Genomic DNA, 26,888 nt, shown 5'->3' with positions numbered 1-26,888 from the left:
TCTTGTAGCTCCCTAATTGTCTGTCTAGCTGCGAAAAACATTCCGCAGTTATCTCCAGTTGCTATTGAAAATCTGATCCTTCAAATTTTACTAAAAACATTGCAGCTTGGGCTACCTTCTTTCTTGGAGAATGACACTGAGTTCTGGGGACTTCACCCCCAGCAGTTCCTAAGGCCGCTGGAAAGGGAGTGCCTGCTTCTCAGAGCAAGTCAAAGCACTCAAGTGAGACTCTAGCTTTGAATTGCCTCTCTCCCCTGGCTAAGTAGGCTCACTTGTGGAACTTTTTAATGAAGCAATAAACTTTTCCACCTACCTTCTGCAGTGCCAGTACTGTGTTAAGGTTGCAGCATTTGTACCAAATGGATTTTAAAATAGAGGCAAATGGTGTGACTCCAATTCCTGCTGCAATGCACACACAGACTCGGTAGTGGAAGATGTCTGTGGTTGCAGATCCATATGGTCCATCCACAGCCAGTCTACAGCAAAAAACATTCAGTCAGGAGTCAACAACACATAAAGTGACAGAAAGGTTAACATTTGTTGGGCTACACATTGTCAAAACTGAATTTCTGTTAAAATAAAAGAGAAAATACATGTCTAAGGCAGCACATAAATTGCCCATACAAAGACTTTTAATTTTCAGTGAGTGCCATTTAATCGCAAAGCAACTGTCTTCTCTGAAATGAGAGAACAAGAGCACCCATGTGGATTTGGGGCCTGGCCATCTATTTAAGCATGCAATTGCAATTTTCTGGCTTTCTGAAATGTGATTAGTCATATAATTGCATGTCCAAATTTAGCTGTGGAATTTGCATATTTAATTATGAATTACTGAAAAGCATCCTGTTTTAGAGCTTTATTTGTTATATTGTACATATCAAAGTAGAGGAACAGATTATATTAATCATTTTTAGAAGTTCTGTATTTGAGTTGAAGTAATAAAGGAGAAGGCAAGAAAAAGGTCGTCATATGCAAGGGAACTACTATTTTCTCAGCTCTTTCTGAAAAAGCAGTATTTCAGGAATACATTTTTGGCATAATACTGTACTTAGTATCTGATGTAAAGGCAAAAATGTGTAAGGAGACATGCTTGTTGATATTACTGCCTCCTGTAATCAATGTTGCTGATGCCAAGAAATTAATTTTGGTCAAAATTAGAGATGAGAAAGATTGTTGAATAATCAGATTCATTCCTTTAGCTACATGAAATGTAAATACACACAGTACTTTGGATTGTTCTTTCCAGCACTGTCTTCACACAACATACATGCTTGGAAGATGGTTTCACCAACACCCAGTCCTTAGGAAAAAAAATGGTTTTTTCTTCCTTTTAGATCTTCTGTTGTTTTGTGCTCTTTACTGCATGAATCATCCTTAAAATATATCCTTAAATAGTACAAACAAATAGGCACGCATAATTAAAATTAAGTGTTTTAACAGGAAGAGAAAGGGGGATCCCCAAGCAATGCTAAGCACAAATGTAGGGGCACAATGTATCTCAAACCTTGTTGTTACTTTTTTAAAAGTCCTAACAAACATTCACCATTTTATTTCAATATTCAAAATGCAAGTGCAGTAGCAAACAAAACAGCTTCTCTGGCATAATTGCTAGAAATCTGACCCTAGACATAAAGAATTGGTTTTTTTTTTAAATGTGTACAATTATTTAGATTATTGCCCAGCCCAGTATTTTTTGAGCACTCAAAAATTCCTGCAAAATATGGTTAATTTATGGTATATAACTATAGTGCCTAAGAACAGCTTTCAGATAAGCCTTCTCTGTAGTTCAATGTGAGGCTGGAAGCAATTCTCATTGTTGTCAGCAGATTGGGGAAAAATTGATCTGGAAAAAATTTCAAGGATTCTCTAGTCTGTTGCTGTGCTATAAGACAGGTTCAATTATTTCTGAATCATCCCTTGAAGAGATTTGTCTTGTCAGTCTGCTCCTAAATCCTCAGGTGACAGAGATCCCATCATTGCTTTGAATGCTTTACTCAGCCACTGCTTTACAGCTGAGCCAAACACAAAGCCTCAGAGAAGCAGGGAGGAGAAAGAGGAGAAGGAAAAATGAGCTATGCAGCTCATTCATTTGATCTAGACAGAGTGGACAAAGGTAGGAAGATAGTAAACAAAGGGCCAAAAAGTATTACAATGTGTTTGCCAAAGAGATGCAGAAAACAGGGCTATGGACTTTCTTACTGTGGTTTGGATCGTCCATATTCTTCCTATCCATTTCATTAGAAAAGAAATTAGATTCATAGGGAAGGCAGGAGAAATGTTTAGTTTTGAAAAAGTATTATTAACAGATTCTGTGATTATTTTTAGAATTTAAGCATTTGCTGATCAGCATGATGATTGTCTAGTACTCCTGACTGTGAGAGCAGTTAGATTTTGGGGCAGTGTATTAAACCAGCAATTAAGTCAGCCAAAATCCTGAAGAGACATAACATGGAACTTAATTATTTTCACGCTAATAGACTATTCTATGATTTCAGCTCCCAAATTTGTCAGAAATCACAACTGTCTTTGCTACCTATATATATGTATGAACATTTACTTTAATTCTCTTTAACTAATTCAAAACCACACATTTTATTCTTAACCCTACCTTATTATTCAGTTGCTCTGTCTTCTGTCTTCTGCACAGAATGTTATTTTTTAATATTGTCACCAATTTGGTGTCTCATTTTAGATATTGAAACTCTGAAAAAGACCTGTTTTTTGTTTTATTGCTAGTTTAACTATTGAAATATTCTTTTTAGTACATTGCAAGAAAGAAACTGAAGGATGCCATTAGGCACCCTAATGAGATTAAAAAGAGGAGTGTTTATATATGACAGTACTGTTAATTTCAACCCTGCATTGTGGCAAGCAACATTTGATAACTTTTTTTCTCTTCTTCATTTTTTACACTTGCTGTCAATCACTTTGAACAATTTTTGCTCCATTTCTGCTGAAATGGCATACTTCTCATTCCATTTGACTTTAACAAAGGCACTGATTTCATTTATAATTCTTATTAACTGATACAATACAAGGACTGGACCAGATTTTCCTGTCTGCACCCAACCTCTAATAAAACTCTGCAGCTCAGTGGTGTCTATGAGCTTTCCAGGGGGAAATCAGTCCCTGCAGTCCCAGGCCCTACACACTCCACTAGAATTTAAATGATCCTGTTCTGGGCTCTTCTTTGCTGAAAATCTCTCCTATTCCTGCAAGCAGTGCAGAAGCAGAGCTACGTGGTTTGAATCCATTCAGTACAGAGCCAGATCCTTGGCTGGAGTAATTCAGAATGGCTCCTTTGACTTCAGAGGATCCCTGCCTGACGTGGAACAACAGAAAACCAACTTTTTGCTTGTATAAAGATGCCAAAAATACATAATTTGAACACAAATAACCTTTATAAAGTTTAGCGTGGTTTGGAAAATAGGGACAAGGTCAAAGGAGACAGTCAGAAAGAAGTAAGGTTTAGGCAGATGTTTCAGGGACCACAAAATATCTAAGTAACTGAAAGGGAAAAACTAGAATTTTGGATATTAAGTGATGGGTACAATAAGCATAGAGGCACAAATCTAGCAGATTCCTTCCAATGTCATTTATTAAACAACAGTCTTCCAAAATAGATACCTTTAGGTATAGATATAGGTGTTAGAGATCCAGATGGAAGCAACAGAGATAAGGATATTGATATGGACTTTAAGTATTGGATTAGTCATCATCTCCTCTTGGTAACTTCTGACTCTAGTTCATGCCTAGTAGTTTGTGGTGTTTTTTAGCATAACGTTCTATTCATGAATCCAGAACTACAATCTAATAATGTATCATAGAAACACATGCAAAGTTAATGAAAGGTAAAATATTAGCATTTATTTTTAAATGTAGAAATAACATTTTAAAATATATTGTCTCTTATTCAAACCTTGGTAACATCCGCAATTCCTTCAGAGCTTTTTCCTCTGCTCCAAAGGCCTTGAAGAGGGCTGCAGTCCAATCCCCAGCGAGCCGTATGTGGACGCTGAAGTAATCCTCCTCGGGAGCTGATGTGAGGGTGAAAGGGTGCCACTCCAGCTGTGAGACCGATGGGCACTGTAGGAATATATATTGGCCAGCTCCCATTTTAAAGCCATGTTTCTTCATGTGGATCTCAAGAACTCCAGAGGAATGTGTCACCACCTAAAGAATGATAAAGGGACAAATATTATTCTCATTCAGAAGGGTAAATGTTTGTTTTCATTAGGTCACAGATATCCTAACCTGCATGTTTCAGTGTTATTGCCCAATGGCTTGAGAGCATGTACAGTGTTGTATATATTGTTCATGTACAGAGCTTGTAAAGTATGTATTGTGGTACAGTTTGACTTCTGAGTGCAAGATGCAGAGGAAAGGCTGTAACCATTCAACAATTTGTCAATTTTCTTGATATAACCTGTGCATAATATAATTCTAATATAATTAGAATAATTCCTTAATTCCTAGTTTTGCTCTCATGTAACACTGATAACTCTGTGGGATTACAAATAAAAAGCACAGTGAGCTCAATTCTAATACACTTTTATAAAGAGGTAATCTCAGTTAAGCAACAGTTTTGTACGTCGCCCATAATATACTGAGATTCTCAGATCACAGCCACGGTGTGAAATCAGCAGCAGGACTTATCCAACATCCTGTTCCCCTCACACAAGGTACACCTGTTCCTGATCCCTGGCATGACACACATGGACTCATTTGCTTCAGTAGCAACATCCTCAGTCTATTCTGGTGTGATTTAAATAGTCCCTTGGCACACAGATGGGGGAAATTGCTACAGTGGTATTAGTGGAGCTTTGACTATATATGCTAACTGATCGTGTAACCCTTCATCTCCTTGGAAGACTCCAGATTTTAAAGTAAAAACTGTGTGCTGCTACTGAAGTCAAAGTAGTCTCTGGCATTAACTGCAGTGGAACGTGGTTTTAGTTCATTAAAAAGGGAGACCAGAAACAGATATTTGTGTTGTGGTGGTGTGAAGTCCGGTACTTCATTAATCAAGTTTGGTCCCATATGGAATATTCTTATGGATTTGCTATTGGAATAAATGCAAAATGTAAAATCAATACTTGGCTGAAAACATGGTAATGATTGAAAAGTTGCTGAAGCTAGGAGTGAAAAATGAGATCCCTAATATAGAGAGGTTAACTAAAAACAATAAAAAACAATTGACATAATGGGGTTTTTTTGCAGATATGTGAGCTATGTTACATACCTTAGTAATTATGACTTCCTGTCGAAATCTCCAAAACCTAACAATTCTTTCACAGATGTACAACACCATAGGACTTAAAACCCACTTCCAAGCCTGTAGAAAATTCCATATTAAAAAGCAATGTTTATTTGAATGTCTACAAAAATACTTTGCTTTTCTGGTTTAAATCAGCAGGTAGCCTAAAATTAAATTACTTGATTTTCTGTGATTTTTGGTTTAACTTTCTCAAGAGAGTATTTTTGTTGCTGCTGTAGCTGTTCTGTCTTTCTTGTGGAAGAGACATGTGGGACTCCCTCATAAACACAGTCCAAAAGCAGTGCTAATATCTATCAGTACTCTGGCCAAGAAGAGTCCCTTAAAATGTTTTTCTATTAAAAGGTAAAGGATTAATCTATTTAGATGTGGTTTACATATAGTTGTCATTGGACCTGAAGCTGTATGGATGCATACAGTTATACAATATTACCCATAGACTTACCTTTATTTTTTTTTTTTCGCCTAAAGTCTAAAGTATTTCAAAGCAGGCAGATAGGAGTAGCTGTTATTGTCAGCTGTGAGTTTTCTGATGGTGCATGAGAAAACATTAAGTCCCGAATATTCAATTAGAGAAATGGGATACATTTCCATTTAATCCATTAGTCAACTTTTTATCAATAAATGGGGATTTTTTTTTTATCTGGGATACTGAGTTGGTCATACTTTTAAGTATAGCAGATGATTGCTGTGCTTGTACTTGCTAATCCTATGTACTGATCGGTAACAATCAGAGATACTTGGCTATTCCACTATACGAGCTGATAATTTCACTGAGTTGCACTGATAGCTAAGATAATTAGATATAATTGAATCTTCATGATTTAAAAAGAATGTGGTTTTTTTCCCCAGGAAGAGACACTGTTTTATTTCCACTTTCGTTAATTACACTGCTTATTCTAGCAAACTGGATGCTCCACAGTCATGTGGCTTTTAAAATTGCCAAAGAGTGACTTTACTTGCTGAAACATTGACTTTGCTCCACAAGCTGGGTAGCGCAGGTTATAAAGTATCTTTTATGAGAAGCAAGCCATAAAATTATGTGACTTCCTTAGAAAGTGCTAAGAGGATGGACAGGCAATTTCCCAAGGTTAATTCTTGAAAATTAAATTACAAAAAAAAAAAAGAAAACAGGATTTAATAATGGGAAGAAACGAGCATAAGCCAGAAGATTCTCAGCTAAAGCAGAAACTCAACACATCCGTTGTCCCTAAATACTACAGGTGTCTCTGCGCAGTGGGTAATCTCATGTCTTGAATACATTTGCATATATCAAGGCACAATAATGATGAGATCTGTTTTTCCTCCCTTCCATTTGTGCTACCTGTAAATAAAAGCATGTGACAGGAATGATAAGGTTGCAGGCTACCCTGGGCGAGAGCTCAGCTGGGATTTTAAATGTGCCATCACTCCAGTGCAACGGAGCACTCAATCCAAAATGTCTCTTGGCTGGGCTGGGACAATGGGGCATCCACCACAGGCTCCTAAGCTACATGGCTCCTGGCTGGCTAATCAGGGCATCAGTATTCTTGCCCTGGCAGTGTTTCCCCCTGTAATGAGAATGAACTGAGATGGGGCTGTGATGACGCAGATGAGGCTGTGAGGACAAAAGTCCGGATGTCTTGGGTGCAAGGGAAGTGCTCCATCATCCTCAGCAGAAGCCAGACTGGGCTACTTCCTGCCTGCTGAAATATGGAGCAGGGGAGCAGGTGTGGTGGGACTGAGAGAGGGCCCTGTCGTGGGGGCCTTCCACAGGAGCCCTAGCCAGCATTTTGTGCCCTCTGGTCACTTCACAGTGTCCCAGTCGTGCACAAGGCTGTCCCCTCCCTGCTGCAAGGCTGTCCCACCTGCCCCAGCCCCTGCCAGCACTGCACAAACCTCTCCATGGCTTTTTAGCCTCTGAGTGAATCTGTGCTGTTTGTCAGTGGTGTCTAGCAGGTATCACACCATAGCACATTACACATCCAGCAAGGCACTGTTCATATAGATGATCTATATGCCATATGGTATTATCACAATTCATTTAAAGTAATGTGACTTTGCAAGTATGGCCTTGGGTAGGCAGGAAAGTGTGACAAAATAGGTTTAACACAGAGAAGTGGAAGTTCTTTCCAGTTAGTTTTATGATAATGAATATCAAGGCATGCTGTTGGAAGCAAGCTTGTGTCTGTATTCATGGTGTGTAGCCATGTATTGATTTTTATGGTGACATTGTAGCTGAAATTTTTAGAGAGGCATTCATTTTCTCATTAATATGCAGGTTGGATAGTGGCTAACAATAGTTTAGTTTAAGAAAAATCTATGTCAGCCATTAAAAGAGCTACCAGACACTGAATGCTAATTTTTCTCCTTTAGGATTTCCTTTGGTATGTTTTTTTCTTTTTGGAAGAAACAACAGAAACTTGCATATGAGCAACCTAAATCTTGAGCTGAAAATGTTAAATGATTTTGTTTGTATGCAAGACATCTGACATACTGTACAAGTCTGCTACTTAATTACCCCCTGTGGATTTGCAATCTTGTTCTAGCAAAATCACCCTTCCGTGGGACGTTTTTCCTGCCTTTTGCCTTTCCCTTTCATAATTCATTATTTCAAATTCTCTCCTTTTTACCTTACTTAAAACATCAAGACTGGACAGTATGAAGCATGTGCCCCAAAGCAAGGACATGATTTTCTCAGCACCTTATTCTCCCTTGGTATTTAAACTACCCATACTAAAGTACTGTTAGTTAAAATAATAATATTAATTTGCATCCCTAACTTTACAGGTCTATTGTATTTTCTCTATCTCTACCTTCATAAGGTTTTCACTTGGAGGCTCTCTTTGTGCAGTGAGCACATCAAGGTGGTGTGATATTGGTGATACTGAATTATTAAAAAAAAATGTATGCAACAGTTCAGAGAGAGTACAATTTTGATATTCATACCCTTCAAAGAGAGTGTTAGTGTTTTCTAACTAAAGGATCTTCCAGAAATAAAAATTGCTGTTAATGACACCAAAATTCAAGTTTACAAAACTCTTCACCTGCACTGATTACAGAGGAGTTTGGGAGCACTATCTTAATGCACAGAGAGAGATCCTGGACAGGGATGTGAAGCTACTCTCTAAACACGACACTAAGTGCCAGTTACTGGCATACTCACCCCAGGACATTTGGCCTCCCAATAAGGGACAATATGTTAAAAGCAGAAGACAAACATCACTCTTACCACAGGTTTGTTGCCAGAGAACTCAGGCAAAGGGCACTGAGTGGCGTTCTCCCATTCCCAGTAGTGATCTTTACAGTAGGTGACGTTGTGAAGCAGCAGACTCTGGGGTGTCTGACCTCGGACAAGCTGACTTAAAACAAAAAGGTTCATCAATGATGTGTTTCTTTCCAAGGTTTCTGTGTTTCTCTAGGTTTTGCAGTCATAATCAAATGCCAGTTCTGAGATAAATTAAAGTTTGAGAATTGGCCATTTCATTTCAAACCTGTTCTGCTCTCATGTTCAAATTATCTTTCCTTTAGTTTGCAGTGAATTTTTGACCAAAGGCAAGAAGTGTGCTGTAGTATTGGTGTCCATCAGTGCAGCTGAAATGGAGAGAGTCCTTGCATAGAATATGTACATTTTACTGTATGTGGCAAAATTTGATTTCCAAGGTCTTTGGAGTAGGCTCTTTGACTCCTCTGTATTTGAGCATCTGAGAGTGTTTAGTAAAGTGATAAAATTTAATAGTGACAGACCTCTCTTTCCTTTACTGCTTTCTAAATGTATTTTTAAAAGCTATGAATAAAGTTGGAGGAGTGTAATTAAATGTATAATCTCTAAATATACTAAATTCTAGCGTGCTCGTGCTTAATTCTGAGAATGTTAATTATGTGAATTTTTAAAAATATATCAATCCTGACTGTTCAGTTTATATGTGTTTCACCTGGTGTTGATTATGGGCAGAGAAGGAAGATTTTTATGGGGAAATCCTGTTTGTTTCATATTGTTTCTCTGAATTTTCCCTTCCACACTTAGTTTGCCTCTGATGCCTGTTCAGACAGAAAGAAAAGGAGTTAGTTTTGAGCGAGGTTTGTGCAGCCACCTGGGAAGGAAGAAGAAGTGGGAGGGGAATGAAACCTTGGGGTTTGACTCTTTTTTCATTAGCAGGGGTTGTTCTGGGGCAGGAAGAAGCTCTCTTGCAGTGCACTCCCAGCCTGAATGGTATTGACAGGGCTCTTCAGCCAGTGCCCCAGTTCGGGGGCAATTTCTGGCTGAGCAGTGCTGGTCAGCTGGCTAGACGGAGCTTACAAAGCTGAAGGTTTAGGGATCATTAGAGGGATCATTAGAGTTGTTTGAAGTTAGATTCTAAAAGTTTTGCCTGAGAGGGAGGGGGGCATTTTAATCAGTCCAGGATAAAGTCTATAGTGTATGCTTGCAGCTCTGTGTCTGTAAAATGGGACTAATTAATTGGGCCAACTTCAGGAACACTTACAGCCAAACTGGATGTGGCAACTCTCATACCACAGGAGAAGAGGTGGGGAAAGTAACACACCACAAACCATTGCACTGGCCTGTTCCCTGCCTCATGATGAGGCATCCATGTATCTCCAGAGAGCAGGCACATGCACATGCTGCCATGGGCTAGGAAGTTCCACTCTGTCAAAGAATCCTGGTCTGTACATACTTTAGTGGTGGGCAATAGCATCTGAATATTTTATGAAATAGACATAAAAAGTGTATTATGATCACAAGGACAGGCTGGTAGGGGTTTTGGCAACCTGGTCTAGTGGGAGGTGTCCTTTCCCATGGCAGGGGGGCTGGAACTACATGGTCATTAATGTTCTTTCCAACACAAGCCATTCTGTGATTCTGTGAACACCAAATGACTGCCCTTGGATCCAAAAATCTTAACTACAGCTTACGGCCATGTGCACACAAGCTAGCCAGCAGGAAAAGATCCATGGAGTAAAGCAATCTTTGTTGAGGGCCCTTCACAGGAAATTGTTGAGGGCTACCTATGGCTTAGGACCAGGTCTGGCTTGGTCCTGTGAATGGATCACTTGTTAGCTCCTGGAACACAGCAACGTGTTTCTGTCACTGAATTTCCACCCCAAACACTGGTTGTGCAGCCCAGGGACTGTACCTTGGTATAAGCCAAGTCCAGGGGGTGAGGAAAAGCGTGAGATTTACCTCAAAATTGCACTCCCTGAATGAAAATGTGGATGTAGATTAACATGAAGGCTACCACACATAATGAGAAAAGGAAGTGGAGGATAGCACATAAGGGAGAAGAATATGATGCCAGTGGAGCTGGAAACAGAAGATGGAAGTATTTTCAGCTCCAAGCACCTTGCTGCTCTCACTCTGCATTGACAGAGGATTTATCAGTCCCTGAGCTTCTCAGGGAAGGTCCCATGCATCTGCTGTCCTTCACTGTAAGAACCATAGTCCTCTACTAAGAGGATAGACCTTTCTTTTATGCTAAGGAGCAGGGAGAGAAACAGCAACTGGGCAGTCATCTCTGTCCATAAAAGTTATCTGGCTGGGCTAGTCATAAGCCTGACTTTTTTTGTTACTGTAGTGCTTTCAACCTGATTTGTAGTATAGTACCTCGCACTACTACACTGTATGTCTGTATGGTGAGGAAATTTGGGGTTCTGGTCCCTGCATAGAGAGGTCAAAATCACTTCACATTTATGGGGGCAGAGGAGAATGGCCAATGAGACACCTACCATAGGGTAGATGACATGCTGAAAGCTTCTCAAGCTTCTGCAAGGTCTCTTGAAAAATGCCTTACAAGAGCTATGAGCATAAGGTCCATCCCTTACTAATTTGAACCCACAAAGTTTTGATTCCTGATCATTAATGTCTCCAGTTCCCAAGCATGAAAGTTCATTCATTGATAAGGTACAGGTTGTAAGGTGGTAGAAGAGTGGCTGAATAAACTGAAGGATGCTTTAATTCCTCAGAAAAGTGATATATTTTAATTTCAGAATGTTTTCATTTTGTAATCTCACCAAAGATCCCAGCAGTTTGTTAGTTGAAAAGCATGGGATTGTAGATTTGGATGATGTTTCATCTCAAACTCTGAACATATACCCCATGTGGTTTACATAAACACTTACCCCATACCATGGATTATTAAACCAATGAAGAAAACCACAAAGAGGTGGTGGGTGTACCAGAAAACCTCATAACATGACCTTCTGATGAGCTCAGTGGATGAAGTCATGATCAGAATTAAAGCCACAGTTATCACAACTCCAGTTATTCCAGCTATTGTGGTCAGTACTTCTCCTGTTGTGTTCTAGAGTAAGAATACATTGTTAGTATTATTATTATTAGTCAGTATTGTTATAACTTATTTTTATTACTATTTCTATTACTTTTATTATTTTTACTGTTTTTGCTGTTACACCTAAAGCCAAAATCTTCAGCATAGGAACAAAACCAGAACAAGACATGGAGGCAAGACAATCCTTCATTTTACCACAGAATGGCATTGAAAGACATCCCTCTGTTCCATTTCTACTCAGGCTTTTTCCAAACAGATATTTAAATATTTGCTGCCACTTATCTGTTTCAGGGATTGAAAGGAAGAAATAAGACAGTCTCATTTGTACTTTGATCAATTTTACTTACTTACACACATAATGAAAATGTGTCATAAATAAAGAAAAATTATTAGAGAAATGAGGAGATTAAACCTAGAAGTCTAATAAAGAAAACAGCACTAGAAACCAGCTTATTTTTGTGAAGTGATAATGTGAGGTGCTAAGACACCTGCAACTGCAAAGGTACGGAACTCTTTTGTGCTTTCTTTACTTCAAAGTTTGTGGGGCTGTAGTGCGCCTGAAATGGTACACAAAGATACCATACTCTCATTTACCTAAAAATATATATTTTTTACCTGTTCCTTACATTTATATGGAGACACACTGCATAATACTTGGGTTTATTTTTAAAAATACATATTTCTATTAATATTTTTATACTTGTCAAAGAATAAACATTAATATGCTGGGCTGGAACATGTTCTTTCTTGTTCATGACTCACAGATGTCAACACAGGTCTGGTATATCTGTGTAAACCCACCAAAATAAACTGAAGTGAGAGTGAAGATGTATTTTGAACACAACTGTCAGATGTTGATTGCAGTTATAAAGTGCAAATCGTGAAGAACAGCAGTAAAACTCTCACACTAAAGATGAGAATCAAGCTAAATATGCCATCGGAGTGTAAATGAAGTCCCCATTTGGCCTACAAAGCATGTATATCTGTTTTCCCAGTGCTGATGCACAGGAATGAAGGAGCTCAGCACATCTTCTGGATCCTGATTTGGTTCTACAGCTTAATACACTAGGAGATAAAAAAACAACCCTCTATTGTATTTGTAAAGTGCACTCATTTGATATGGAAATCCTAGAGGTGATAAAATTCCACAATACCATTTTTACAGTCACTTTTTACAGTAAAATCATCCTTTCAAATGCTCACACTTGACAGCACACAGTACATTTTCAAATGGGTACCTGTGAAGAGCGTGTTCAGATCCTCTTACATATTAACAGGATTGATCTAGGTGATATTTTGAACATTTCCACTACAGTGGCTAGTTTGGATATTGAGATGAAAAAAGGCAAAATGTCAAAGACAGTACATTGCTTCAATGGCAGTAGGATAACATTGAAAAGAAAGCCTGAATTGTTGATCTCAGAACTTTCTTCTCTGAAGTTAGAAATAATCTTTTGTTTGCTTCCCTTCATAATTTATTAATTCTGAGTTTAGCTACTGAGACACAAGTGAGTGATAAAAGAAATATAAATATTAGAGGTTAGAGTAAAATCTAGGCTGCAAATTGAAAGGTAATTGTGAAGTGTATTGCTGTGAGAAATCTGAGAAAGAATCTCAAAATATCCTAACCTTCTTCCTCAAGGGTATGTAGCATCTTAATGCTAATTAGGGGCCTACCTCACAATTATATCACTATGGGAATGCTTAGTGGAGAAAAAAAATGCTTACTGAAACATGGTAAGATCCTGTTCAGAGCTGGGAGTTTTGTTCTGCTCTTGGGGATCACCTCATGGCCATGCAATGGAAGGGGTCGCTGAGTGTACTGGAGGACTGGGAAGCTGAGCCCTTGGCTTGCTGTCCTGTTCTGATAGACCTGACTGCTTTGTCAACACTAACATGAAGACTTAAGCCTTCATACCACTGACTGCATCTATTACCTTGATTTTCTTCAAATTTGAAATGGTTTACTTGTTTGTTTTGAAAGATGAAAACCCTATGCTATCTAAATTGGAAAGGAAGGAAGAAAAAGCAGGATAAGCCTTGCAGCTTAAAAGCACTGTTGAATCCCATCAATGGTTCTCCAGCCATCCTCTCACTTGGGTTCTTGTTCCAGTGGAGCATATCACTGTTCCAAAGAGCACCAATCCATGGTGTTCAGGCAGTCCTTACTCCATGCTGACTGTGTGGGCATTTTCTAAAGAGCAGAGCAATATACATAGGAGTCTCACCAAGGCCATTTCAGCCCTGGAATGTATAACTATGAAACAGGATACACAAGGAAACATCTAACATAAATGTGATGTGTGCTACAATGAAATACCAGAAAAAAAGCTGATTAACTTTTGCATGGTTTGCATGCCTTCTCTGCCTGCTCAGCTTTTCTTTATGCTATGAATGTTATAAGGGAGAGCTTATAATGCTGTTGTGGCTTATCCAAGAGAGTGGACAGGGGGCACAGTCACTTTTTTCCCACAAAACAAGCAGAACCATTTATGGCTTGAGGATCTTGTATCTCTGCTAGTCTCTGAAAAGCACATAGCAGCTCTAGATTCCCCCTGCTCTGCCTCCTGTGTGCAGCAACCCCCTGGATGGTTTTGAAGGTGCTCTTCCCTGAGCAGCCACAGTTGACATGTAATGAGGCAGGATCAGCCCCCAGATTGGGAAGGTGCTGCACCACCGTGGGGAGAGACAAATAGCAAATGCAAAAGCAATTGTGATGTGCTACTGCTGTTTAGTTATTTTTCTTTCTAAAAAGAAGTTTCACTTGCTCCATGTATTGATAGTTTAGGTTTTGGGTTTTTAAAAATTCTTTGCAGGTTTATTTAATTGCCTACTCTTCAAAACACTCCTTATCCTCCCCCCACCAGCTGTCTCCTGACAAACTAATTAAAATACTATAGACATTTCTTTGAGCTTAGTAACCTGAAAATTGCAGCTCTGAGTAAGTGTTTTCAGCTGAAATTGAGGTTAACCTTTGGCAGCACCTTCTCGCTCTGGTTAAAAGGCTTTGAAATACAGTTTTACCAGCAATAGAATCCACAGAGGAAAACTTTTTAGATGAGGAAACCTCAAAAGTGACATCTTACTGTTTCATAGGTCCTGATTGGGTTCAAGTAGCTTTCATTTGGGCTCTTGCCAAGACCAGAAAGTTTATTCCGTAACTCGCCAGCTTCTTTGGACTGGCTAGAATGATAGCGCTCAATGTTGATGGAGTGGGCCACAATATGGATGGCTGCAGGAGAGAAAGAGTGGTGTGAAATTACAGCACACTTGCATGTGCCCACAGCACCAGAAGGAACTTCATTACTCACACTGTGAACTATCTGAGAAGCTCAGGCATAAATTGAGAGTTTTGCATGGATTAAGCTGACAATAAAAAAGAGAATTTTATCAACTGCATGTCTAATATGAAGCGACTGCTTCACAGTAGAGAGGATAGGAGCAGCAGCAGCCTCACCTCCCAGCTTTACAGTCAAGTGCCCTGCAGTCTCCAGTGTCATCAAAGGAGGACATCTTGAGAGTTGATATAAAAGTGTACGCCTCTGAGTTTAAATTGTTTAAAATTAGTTATATTCATTAAAATTTCTATTTTTAGTTAATATACTAGGATGTGCCATGGTTTACCTCCTTGCTACATAGGACATTAAGTTGACTAGTTTTGGCAAGTTTGCAACTTGCACTAGGGATGCTTTTAAAATCTGTCCCCTATGAACAAGCAGCTGTAGCATTACTTTATGCAGGTGGAGCCTGGCGAAGCCACAGGAACTATGATTTAAAGGGAGAAGAGCAAATCTCAGTGTTAGATCTGATTTGTCCAGAGTATCACATATTGCCTCTATTTCTGGCCTGCCCCCAAAAGGTGTATGAAATGGTCAGTTTAGAAAAATTCATTAGCTTGAAGTAAAAAAAAAAACCCTGTAACTATTTTCATGGGTGGAAACAGTATAATTTCAAGAGCTGAAAAGGAAGGACTTTGTTGTATTATTGGCTTACATAGATAAAGTTGTAATCAAGCTAGGTGCAGAGTTTCATTTTTCAATATGAGAGATTCTCAAATCCATTACATGCAAGTTGTAATTAATGCAAGATATTAAATGCCAAAGGATGAAAAAATGACAATGAAAGATAATTATATGTTTACAGCACAGCTATTTCTAGTTTTTATAATTAGCTTCCTGTTATCATCTCTCCTTCAGTGGTTATCTGTTTCTGTCCCTGACCATTTAAAAAACCTTTCTAAAAGGCAGTATTTGTAGTAAACCAAATATGATCTTCTTCTCTGAAAAATAGTCTCCTAAAATCTCTTCTCTTCTCTTCTCTTCTCTTCTCTTCTCTTCTCTTCTCTTCTCTTCTCTTCTCTTCTCTCTTCTTCTCTCTTCTTCTTTCCTCTTCTTGCCCTTTTCTCCCTTTGTTTTAATTGTGACTATGTGAATGAAAATAATGTTTTACTATACTAGTCACTGTTTAATCATAGATGTAAATGCAGGATTAAATGCATAAGGACCTTCATATTGTTGGTTACTTATGAGCCCACTCAGTGGACTCACTCACTCCACATGCTGGAGTGCAGCTCCTCTTCAGCACCTGGGGACGGCTGTGTCCATGGGAGCATGAGTTAAAGTAAGATGCTGGCCATGGAAATGGTTAAAGCAGCCAGTGCAAGAAGGTAAAACATTGCCCCAACAGTAAGTTATCCCATGTGTCCGCACTGGAGACAGGCTATTTTCACTCTGTACTTCTGAGGTGATCCTTCTAGAGCAGCAGATGTGCTGTGGTTGGTTGATTGTCAGGATGCACTTCATTCAAAATGTAATGTTAACTTAGGGACTCCCCCCGCCACTTCTTGACACCTCATTGCCTCATGCTTAGATATTCACTGGGAGATGAAAGACCTATTTAAAAATCCCTGTTACATTCAATTTAAAGTAAAGCTTTAAACCAAATCACATGTCCTAGTCGCTGGGTTGACTGGTTATTCTCTTTTGAGCTGTCTCTTGATGAAGCCCTTAATAAAAATAGTTCAATATTTATTGACATAGGCATCCCAGGTGAGTATCCTGAGCACCCAAACTGCAAAATCAACCTCCCATTTCTCCTGAATCTTTGTCCCAATGAATAATAAATTATTTGTACAAGCTGGAATAGCTTCAGCAGGATGGAGACCGAATCCAAATGGGTATGAACTGCAGAGAGATAAAGTGAGCCTGGAAATTAGAAGACAGATTCAAGCCATCAAAGGAATGAGACTCTAAAATAACCTTTTGATAAACGGGATAATGGGATCAAGCAATCTAAGCAGTTTTCAGCCCAAGGTTGGTCATTTTATGAAATGGTGTGCATGACATGACTGTGAGCATCACAGGGTGCTGGACTCTGGCCTGGCGTGTTCTGCACGTGCTGTTATGGGTTAGTGCTGCATGTGAAACAGCCTTGCCAGCATCAGGTGAAAGATGCTTCCTGGAGCCTGTGCATGAGGCTGTGCTCCCAGCACCCCAGCAGTGCTGGGAGCACTGGAAGGAAGGAACACTGGACCACAAGCAGCAAATGAGATGTGTGGATTTAGACTGTCAAAACCCAAGAGCCCAAGCTCTGAGCTGGATGGTTTAGATGGCAGCTGTGTGGGGGCTGTGGCAATCTGTTCCCCAGTGTACAACTGATGCATAAGCAGTATATAAACACTGTTTATATATTTAAGTGTAACAGGACATTTAAGTGCTGAGTAGCAAGGGGGGAACTGTTCCTACAAGGGCCTTTCAGAACAGATGTGTTGGCCTGGTAAGGATGCTATCTGATCCAGCTGGAGGGGAACCAAGTCGCTGCTTGATGAGGACCTGATTTCTTTGACATATGAAAGAGCTCACTTGTAGGACAGGAGTGTGGGGTAACATATTTCTGTCTTTGGTAAGTTGTGGAGTTACATGCTGCACATTGTCTGGTATAGGCTAAGGGGAAGAGGAAAGAAAACTTTCAAAGAATGGAAAACCCTGACAACGAGTCACTAAGTGGACTTCTACTTAGTTTTATTTTGGCATCTATGAGTGATTACTGTAACTTGGGCCTCTTGCCCTCTATATCTACAGGATGCTTTTTATAACTCTGGTATGATGTAAGAGTCCCCATAGCCTAGGGACCAGGAGAGTTTCACACAGTTAGGATCCATAGGGCTGTTACACCAGAGCTTGCCTGCAGTGTGGCAGCTGCAGGTTTTGGATTATCTTTGCTCATTTAGAATTGTGACATTGACTAATTGTGGAAGTTTGAATCTGTGTTCATAGCAAAAGGCGCTTTGTACTTTCACCTTCAAAACAATAGATTTTTTTAAAGCGATACTGCAGACTAAAATATTCACATGAAATGACGACATTTCTGTTGTTTAGAAAACTACAAAAATCTTGTACTTCCCCCAAAGTGCAGAATTCTACATGATTTGCACAAGTTCTAGTCATGTCAGCAGTGACAGCATATCTAATGCTATCTAGTAAATGCTGAGTGTTGAGTGGGAAATGAGGTGCTAGTTTTCTCCAGACAGGCAGAGGTCCACATTTCCTAACAGAGCGTTTCTAGCCTTGGACAGAAGAAAAATGGATATAGTTTCTCAAGAAGATCTTGAGACTGTAGTTGATGAGGAGTACTCATGTTGCAACCTTCCCCTGGAAGGAGAGATCCAGTTCTGGCAACGTAGCCTAGTAAGGTTTTTGTGCAGTCTATCAGAGGACACTGTGTGTTCCATCTGCACATTGTTCTGTTTCCCTGTGTTTCTGTCAATGGAAACATCATCATAGATTCTTTGGGATCTACCACACCTTCCCTTCTGGGTGACATTCTCTCCAGCTTTCATCATCCAGGTAGAGGATATCACAATTATAGAAGACTTGCAGAATGAACAGGAGAGTTGTTGTTGTTGTTTTTATTTTCTGTAAGCTTTTTTGTGGTAGATGTTAACGTAGAGAGAATAATGATACATTGAAAAATATCACATTCGGACTAATGATGTACTCAATATGTTGGTTTACCTAAGTCTCCCATGATCCTAAGATATTGCCTGGAGTATTATTAGATTAATACTTCTGATGGGGTTTTTTTGTGCTGCTAGCAAAAAATGATGCTATCTAAAAAGGAATTATAGCTGGATGGTAAGAGTAATGCAAAGATCTAATTCCATTTTGAGTGTGGTTCATTTAATGTATGATAGTTGTAGCAGAATAAAAATTCTGGCACCGAACACATCACCATTAACTAAAATATTTTACATCCCTAAAGTGCATTATCTGAAGGTCTTTGCATCTGCAGTGTATAAAATTTACTAAGCAATTCCAAAATTACATATGCAGATTTCTGAAATCTCAGCTTACCACAGTTGGTAGCTATTTGCTCTGCACCACTTATCTGAGTTAACCATGAGGGCAAAGTTTAAGGGACTACATCTCAGAATTTTCAGTTCAATTTTTTCCTCATTCTGCATGTCCAAATATAACATATGGAATAAATCACCCAATCTGTTAAACAAATCTCTTTTTTATAACAGTTTATGAAGAATGAAGGATTTTTGTTGTTTTCAATGACATCTGGAACCTCTGAAGCACTTAACATCCATTAATTTGTATTTGACCCTCAGATGTTCTATCTAGTCCACCTCTGAGATCAAATGAAAAGCTTTATTGGAAGGAGAGAGGGAGGAAAAGGATTGCTATTAGATCATAGTGTTTACTGTACATATCCTTAAATACAAAGAGATATAATTAAATTATCTTGAAAGTATGGTCAATTTAGCTACTCTTATTCAGCCAATTGTGCCTTCAGTGAAGCATGCACAACTCTCATTGAACTAAACAGAAATTTCATGTGTTTATCTGAGGACAAGATTTAACTCTCTCTTTTTCTGCATGCCTGTACAGGATAATAATCAAATTGGAGCTTGCTGCTAGCAGTTAAACATTTTGATTAACCAGCCTATCATGATAAAGTCAAAGGGTCAAATCCTGGCCTTTCTGCCCACAGCAAAGAGAACAGCTTTACAGGCAGATAACCCAGAATTCTGCCCCTGACCAAGGCTGGAGCTCTTTTTGCCACCCCTTGTCTTGTGCCGTTCCAAGTTATTCAGAATCCCTAATTCAATTTCATTATGTCTTTGTGGACTAAAAAGGTCCACGTTGTATAAAAATTAGTGACCACACATGTGCTTGCATTTCATTTTGTTTTTAAGAATGGTTATAAACATCAAAGAAGAACATGACTTGGACCATTTTTTATCTTAGCTGGAGGCCTACAATCTTCAATTTAATATTGTTTCCCTCCTAGTATTTGCACTAAGTCTGGATTTAAACAATCAGACTAAAAACCAAAAAAAGACATTTATTGAAAGTTTGATTTTCTGTAATTTCTGGAAGTACAACACTGAGGTATCAGCTAGACCTCTTTTGAAAATAGGCATCTGCTTCCCTGAAAACTTAATAATTTACACAAAAATGTGACTGAGGTCACCAAAGCCATTCACATAGTTTACCAAGAATGGGTTGAAAATGGAAAGGTTTGCTAGTATTTTTAGTTATAGATTTTTCAGTGCTTATCAGAAGCCAGACACACCTGGCATCTCTATACTTCTTTCTGCACTTTGCATGTTTTTAAAGAAGAACGCATTGCTGGAGTTTTTGAGGAGCAGGAATCACCATTTCAAACAGGAATCACCATTTCAAACAGCCTAACTCCAAGCAACCTTGCTGTCCTTCCCCTGTTTTCCCTTAATTGCTTAAACTTTATTAATATCATAATTCAAAGGTTGATGGATCAAAATATCTATATGACCTTTCTGCAAACACCAAAAAAATGCAAGCAATTTCTTATTTAAGATAAGCCAAACATATCAAAGTAAAGAAAGAAAAATGCCCCCAACACTCCCCACTTCAGAAAATGTATGAATATGCCTTTTTGAGAGGGTAAAAACAGTACAGTAAGAAGTAGGTGTTGTAGAAAATATTATTACTATCTCTTGTGGTGTCTTTAAGTTTCAAGCCCCTGTGTCTCAACTGAAAAGTCTCTTTCCAGTACAAAGGACAGAATTATTTGCACTGATCAAACTGAGAGTGCATGAAACTCTGATTTTATTCTAGCAGAGTTACGGGTCTATAAGGAAGATTTATTAGTGGCTGAATAACTCCCAGACAGCTCTTATCACAGACAGGCATGCAGAATGCAGGAAGCCAAACTAAGCAGAATTCCCTTTACTGAATTTTCAATGATGCCCTTGATTATAGATAGCATTGTTTACGCTCTCTCTTCCCTCCAACTTCCCTCTTCCACTAGTCTCTAATTATATTCCTTTATGACCTGACCAATTAAAGCCTGCTCTTGAATTTGTATTAGAGATGATGAAAAATTAAAGGCACAGATGTACTCTTTCCAAGGCCAGGCACACCTCAGCTGAGCTAGCTGCCTGTTAGAAGCCAGACAATACTAATGCTGCACTGATATTTTTAGCACACTATTAAATAAATATGCTGGAATAACACCACCTGGCAAGCCAAGATGAATACATGTTGCTTTAATAATAAAGGAGTTTACAATTTTATATTGTGAGGCTAAACTTACTGATCTGATCTTCAAATTGGTTTAACATCTTGCTACCACATTTAGTCTATTGATCATACAAGGTTGTACATCCATTTAACTGAGAATTACTAAATTGCAATAGACTAATAGGAGTTGACTATGTTTTTGTGTAATAAAAGGCAATATAGGTAGTACTAGGATAAATAATATACCAGTTGAGAGGAAAATGGCATCTATTTACACATCATTTTAACACTGTTAGATTTTATTGAAAAGGATTCAGTGTACTTGTGGGTACCACTCTGAAGTGTTGCTTTTCTGTCACAATGTGTTCTGTAGACTTCATTTTTCTATGAACTTAAAATTGAATTTCAGGAAATTGAGTTTCTGGCCATTCTTTACACAAGTCTAATGCTATTCAGTGATGTAGTGTTTTTCCAAATATGATAAATGTTTCTCACTTGACTGTTAAGGAAACAGGAATTCATAGGTTGTCATGCTTTGTTTATTAGACTTCCTTGTGTTCTGTTTTCTTTCTCAAATATCTCATCAACTATTTTTCCATTTTATATTTTAGGAAAAAATAAACCAACCAAACTAAATAACAACCCAAAAATGAACCTTTGATTTCTCCCTAGAGAGTGATTTAAATGAGAATTATATGAGCATGCTTTCTGTCATTTCACATTGGCTTCTGTGTCTTTTTCCTTGAAATTAGTGAAACCATTAAAGTAATCACTTTTCTGATAGACTTGCCCTTCCCAAACTGTCGACATTAATGCACTAGCAAACATTTTAATATTAATGTAAGAACCAAAAACATAAGAGGTTTGTCTGCAAAGTTTTGCTTTCTTTTCAGAACATGACCTATTATACACCAAGGGAAGTTGGTTAATTTATATTCCAGGGTTGATTTATTAATTAAAGAAGCAATGTTGCGCTCTGTAGGAATCTGTTCTGTAGTGAAACTGAACTCTGATGAATGAGTGGACCTGACAGATAAGTAATTCATCATAATACATTGCAAGATGAATGTTTATATCCCATAGCCTTCCCCTTGGAATTCTTTAGCATGACATACAGAAGACAAACTTTAGCTATTGGTTCCTGTTGGCAAAGCTGACTACATATTCTTGTCTCATGGCATGAGGACATTAACAGCATAGACACACAAAAGCAGCCCCCTCACACAGGCTGAAAAAGATATTGGGACCAGAATTCACCCTGACAGCCTGGGGGTAGAACAGTTACCCTGCAATGCCTCATGCTTGCAAATAGCCCTGATTAATTCCTCTGTCTCCTCCCCTTTTTCTAAGAGAACTATCTATCTAAGAGATCTATCTATCTATCTATCTATCTATCTATCTATCTATCTATCTACCTATCTATCACGGATACCTTTCCATCTCTGTGTCCTCATGTCCTTCTTCACACTGGCTTTTGTTCATTCCTCTCTGTACATCCTTTTTACTCAAGCAATCTCCTGTTCCCCTCATGTCTCCTGAATTCCTAAAAATTTCTCCAGGTCCATTTACTACTTAGAGAACAGGAAGGTGCCATGTCTTTTTCCCAGCCGGGTGAACAAGCACCTCAGTAAGTCACCAGGGCCAACAGAACAGAAAAATTTTTATCTGAAGTTTCTGTTTTCCCCTCAAGGGGGCCATTAGTTTCCTGGATCAATCACCTACTAAAAATAAATATCTTGAAATCCATTGTGTTTGAGACACCTGCCTCTCTCAAATTCAGATTAAATTTATTACCTGGTTGAAAAATTAGTGAAGACGTATTGATGGGCAGATTTGTGGTGTGACTCATAAACATCATTTCCTTACAGAATCAGACAGTAATGCTATGTCATCTCCCCAAACATCTACCCTCAGGGATTCAATAAAAGTTATTTACACTAAATTTTAAGGGCACACAAATTGTTCAGATTAACTAAATGGCAACTGGTGTTTACTGTTCAAATTGAAAGTTTATTTCCTTAACAGTCAAACTCTTCTCAAGACAAAAGATTACAAATGGTTAATCAGATGGGACTCCTACACACATTTAAAGCTGCAGTCAACAAATGATTGCACTAAAATATCACATCTCAGAGCTGATGGGGATTACAGCATTAGGCAGAATCACTATGAAATTCAAAACAGTTCAAAGGCAAAGAAGAAAAAAATAAAACCAAAAGAGCTTACTTGCATTTAACGCTATTCCATAGGCAACCATCTTGTGAAATGTGATGTTTTTGTCAAGCTGTCTCCTCAGTGATCCTCCACAGTACTTGGTGAAAAAGCAGAACTTGTTTTATATCATTCTTATTGGTGTTTACATCTCAAATTTTGGAGAGGAGAAGAGTTCAGTACATTTGAAAATGGAATGCTGAAGGAATTCAGTGGAAGTTTTGGGTTAGTTTCAGGACTCAAGTAACTTTCCTGAGTGGCACTCCAGGGTTTCTGAAGCTATTCATCCTATATAGGGGCTCAAAAAAGGGTTTGATAAAGCTCTGCTACACTTAGCTGTGATTTGTGAGTGGTTTTCTGAGCTGACATCAACTCATTTGCAGGTGTAAGGACACCAGGCTGGGCCACCACTGCTTTGCCAGCTTAGCAAAACAGAGCTGAAGTGCTGGCAAAGCCGGCTTGCAATGAAAACATTTTCTCTGCTTTCAGGAAATGCACACCCCAGGAGGGTGAGGCTGTCTAGACCTCAGGTGGCTGCATGCTGATGTGTTAGTGAGCCGTGCTCCCATTATTGGAAGGGCTCAGCAGTGATGTGCTCACGGCCAGCTGCGTGTCCCGGTGCGGAGCCAGCCTGGGGCCGGCTGCACTGAGCCAAAACTAACTCACTCTGCTGGAACCCAGACAGCACTCATGGACAGCAGGGTTCAGGCTCTGGGTGGTGGCGTGGGTGTCTGGATTGCTCACATGACCTGGCATGGCGCCGTGCCAAAGATCCTGGCACGTATCCATGTTGTTTCCCAGCTAATAAGTCTTCCAAAAATCTGGAGCACCACAGGATATTATGTCAATACACAGCACCTCCTTGGAGAGGCACTGGATCCAGCCCAGTGCTGGCCATGCTGGAGCAGTCAAGTTGCTCTGTACCATGCTCCTCAAGAGCAGAATATTGTCCAGAATAGCCAAATATTATCTGTGAGAAGAGTTCCAGTTCTCTGAGTTCTTACTCAGCATCTAAGTGGTTCTGTGCTGATTCACAAACTGATTCAGAAGCCCAGGACATCTTTTCTCTTTTTTTTAGGTAAATGTTCAACTTGTGATCTCAAACAATTATTTAGGTGTTGATTCCCAGTCTGAAGACTGCTTAATATCTAAGCCTAACAATCACAGAAACAAAAAATGGCAGAACTGAAATAAGAACCATCTTACTGTAAAATAACTGTATCTTACCATCTCTAAATTCCTGTTTTTCCTGGAGTCATGAAGTGATCAGTGATTTTTTTAAGCACACATGTGGCATTGGAATTGCTCTGACTGTAATAATCCAATGCAAGTTGAAGTTAAAGCTAAAGCCTTAAGTACTTCCTATGCATGATTCCAAGGTTAGTGTGAATGTCTGTTACAAAAATGCATTTACCTCAAATGAAGACCTGGATTGTGGCCACTCAGACAGAACATGAAAAACATGTTCACTATTATCCTTAGAACATTTTTATCTGTCTGAACATTTTATTTCTCCGATTTTCACTTTGCAGCTACAGAGAATACACATGATGGATATGAATTTTCTCCATTTGGCCAAGTGGCATTATTATGTCCCTCTTTTGTGGCTTCTCACTTTTCTCTTCATGACACCATGCTATGCAGCAGCTGCCGAAATCAGTGTTGCATTTAGAGCACTGTGTTAAACAAGTCATTTGTTTCTCTTCAGTCATGAATACTGACAATTTAAATGGTAATAACTAGGCAATAGTGTACAGGCTTCTCTATCAAAAATTAAAATTCCTTGGAACATGTTTGATATGGATAATATGCTGAACTACAGAAATAAAGAAGAGAGAATAATATGGCTATTTGAGAAATGGTACTTACAATGCTTGCTCCTCTTAAGAATGAAATAAGGTTTCTACAGACTGGTAACAGGATTAGCATGCAGTTAAAATTAAGGCACATTGCAGAAGCTCTTGCCCAAGCCAGGGTTGACTGTACATATAACAGCATAAAGAAATTAAATTACAAGCTTGGTATAGGAAGAGCAAAAGAAAGAAAATACTATAATAATATAATGCTCTTATATGGGAAAATTACTGTTGAAGCATCAAAAGTTTTATGAAGGATGTAAATAAAATCAGACTATGAATACATTCTTCTTGTGAAGCTCTTTAACAATCAAACACATACTTACTCCCAGCATAATCCGTGTATAAATGTAAGCATTGTCATCTTCATACCAGTGGAAGGTATCAATAAACAAATAGAAGTTCAGTCCCAGCCACACCAGCTACAAAGCAGAGAGACTACAGATTAGTGACATTTACAATATTTTTTAATGCTTATAAAACTGGCTATGGTTATAGTTTTAAGAGAATCTGAGAGATGTTTCAGAATAAGTGTGCAATGCAGTTCTTGCTCACAGATGATAGAAATCAAAAATGCCTGCTGGAGTGCGGCTGTATTTTAGCAAATTCAGGGTTACAGTCCTACCCCCAGATCTCGAGTAAAGGATATAAATGATGTTTACTGTGTCATGGTAAACTTGCTTTTAAGCACAGGTCTTAACCTGGTCTCTAAAAAGGAAATAAACGCTAAAATTAAAAAATCATAGAAACTGAGGGAATTAAGAGCTAAGGAAATTCTTTTCTCTGCTCTCCATATACAAATCACCAAACTGTCTAAAACTATATCAGAATATAATTTCAATTATAATTGCAAACCCCTGTTCCCTTTACCTAAGGACTAAAGTACATTGATTTAAAAATAATTAAAAGTAAAACACTAAGACTTTAAATGTTTTTAAGACTAGTTATAAAAAGGCTGCTGAATATTTTATAGCAAGTTTTACATTAAGTTTGGGAGTATTACTGTAAGCAAACCATAAAATGTCTTTTAAACAAGCTTAAAATATTTATATATATCCAATTAGACTTTTAATGCTAAAAATACTCACTAGTAACAGCACTGAGAGTTTTTCATTCAAAATCCAGCATCCCATCCTGAGTGTCTCTCCCTATGCTAGCAGCAGCTGACGCTTGCATTTCAGTGTAACCTGAGTTCCCTGTCCATTCCTTTGGCTTTTCTACCGACTCTTTTTGTCTTTGGTTTTTAATAAGCACCTAATGGGAGCATGAGTTCTCTCTAGGAATTTTCTAATTAAAGACTGCCTGACAAGAACAGATCACCCGAGTGACATGTCTCATGATCTGTGTAAATAAAATGCTGGTCATTGTCCAGTCCTTTTTCTCTGCAAAGTTATTTCTCAGCAAATGAGAGATGCTGTCATTAAATTGTCCTCTTGTACTAGCATGTGTTTGAGTGGGGGTTTTTCCCTTTGTTTTTGTCTTTTGAACAGGGTGCAACATTTCTTCATGATTTGTCTTTTAATGCAGTAGCACACAGCAGCATCCCTGATGTGTGTATAATATGAGAATATGTCCTGGTGAGGGCACTGCATTTACCCTTGGTTCCCCTTGCCAGAAGCTGTGCAAATTCTGCCTGTAGTAATCTCGTTCTTTCTCTAGTAAAACCATTTCCTTAAGGCTTTCCTGACTTGCCTGTGAAGGAGACCCTTCTGTGACAAAATAACTGAAAATTTCTGAAAGCTGAAATGCTATCAAGCTCAGCTACTTT

General features: G+C 38.6%; 1 protein-coding gene across 1 annotated transcript in view; it reads right to left on the bottom strand.

The window, feature by feature from the left end:
- The window catches only part of NOX3 (NADPH oxidase 3), a 38,943-nt gene extending 12,690 nt beyond the window's left edge, over nucleotides 1-26,253 (bottom strand). The window contains exons 1-10 of the mRNA XM_054280188.1: nucleotides 26,209-26,253; nucleotides 25,447-25,542; nucleotides 25,134-25,244; nucleotides 23,280-23,364; nucleotides 14,628-14,773; nucleotides 11,372-11,553; nucleotides 8,487-8,616; nucleotides 5,243-5,335; nucleotides 3,920-4,173; nucleotides 314-476 (exon numbers count right to left, since the gene is read on the bottom strand). Of these exons, the coding sequence (XP_054136163.1) occupies nucleotides 314-476; nucleotides 3,920-4,173; nucleotides 5,243-5,335; nucleotides 8,487-8,616; nucleotides 11,372-11,553; nucleotides 14,628-14,773; nucleotides 23,280-23,364; nucleotides 25,134-25,244; nucleotides 25,447-25,542; nucleotides 26,209-26,253 (1,305 nt within the window). The remainder of the gene's footprint in view (nucleotides 1-313; nucleotides 477-3,919; nucleotides 4,174-5,242; nucleotides 5,336-8,486; nucleotides 8,617-11,371; nucleotides 11,554-14,627; nucleotides 14,774-23,279; nucleotides 23,365-25,133; nucleotides 25,245-25,446; nucleotides 25,543-26,208) is intronic.
- Between the last annotated feature and the right edge of the window lie 635 nt (nucleotides 26,254-26,888).

This window comes from Melozone crissalis, unplaced genomic scaffold (assembly GCF_028551555.1).
Source record: "Melozone crissalis strain CALT ecotype California unplaced genomic scaffold, PUWL_Pcris_2 ptg000027l_1, whole genome shotgun sequence".
Lineage (NCBI taxonomy): Eukaryota > Metazoa > Chordata > Aves > Passeriformes > Passerellidae > Melozone > Melozone crissalis.
The sequence above is the reverse complement of the archived record's forward strand: the minus strand, read 5'-3'. Positions and strand labels throughout refer to the sequence as shown.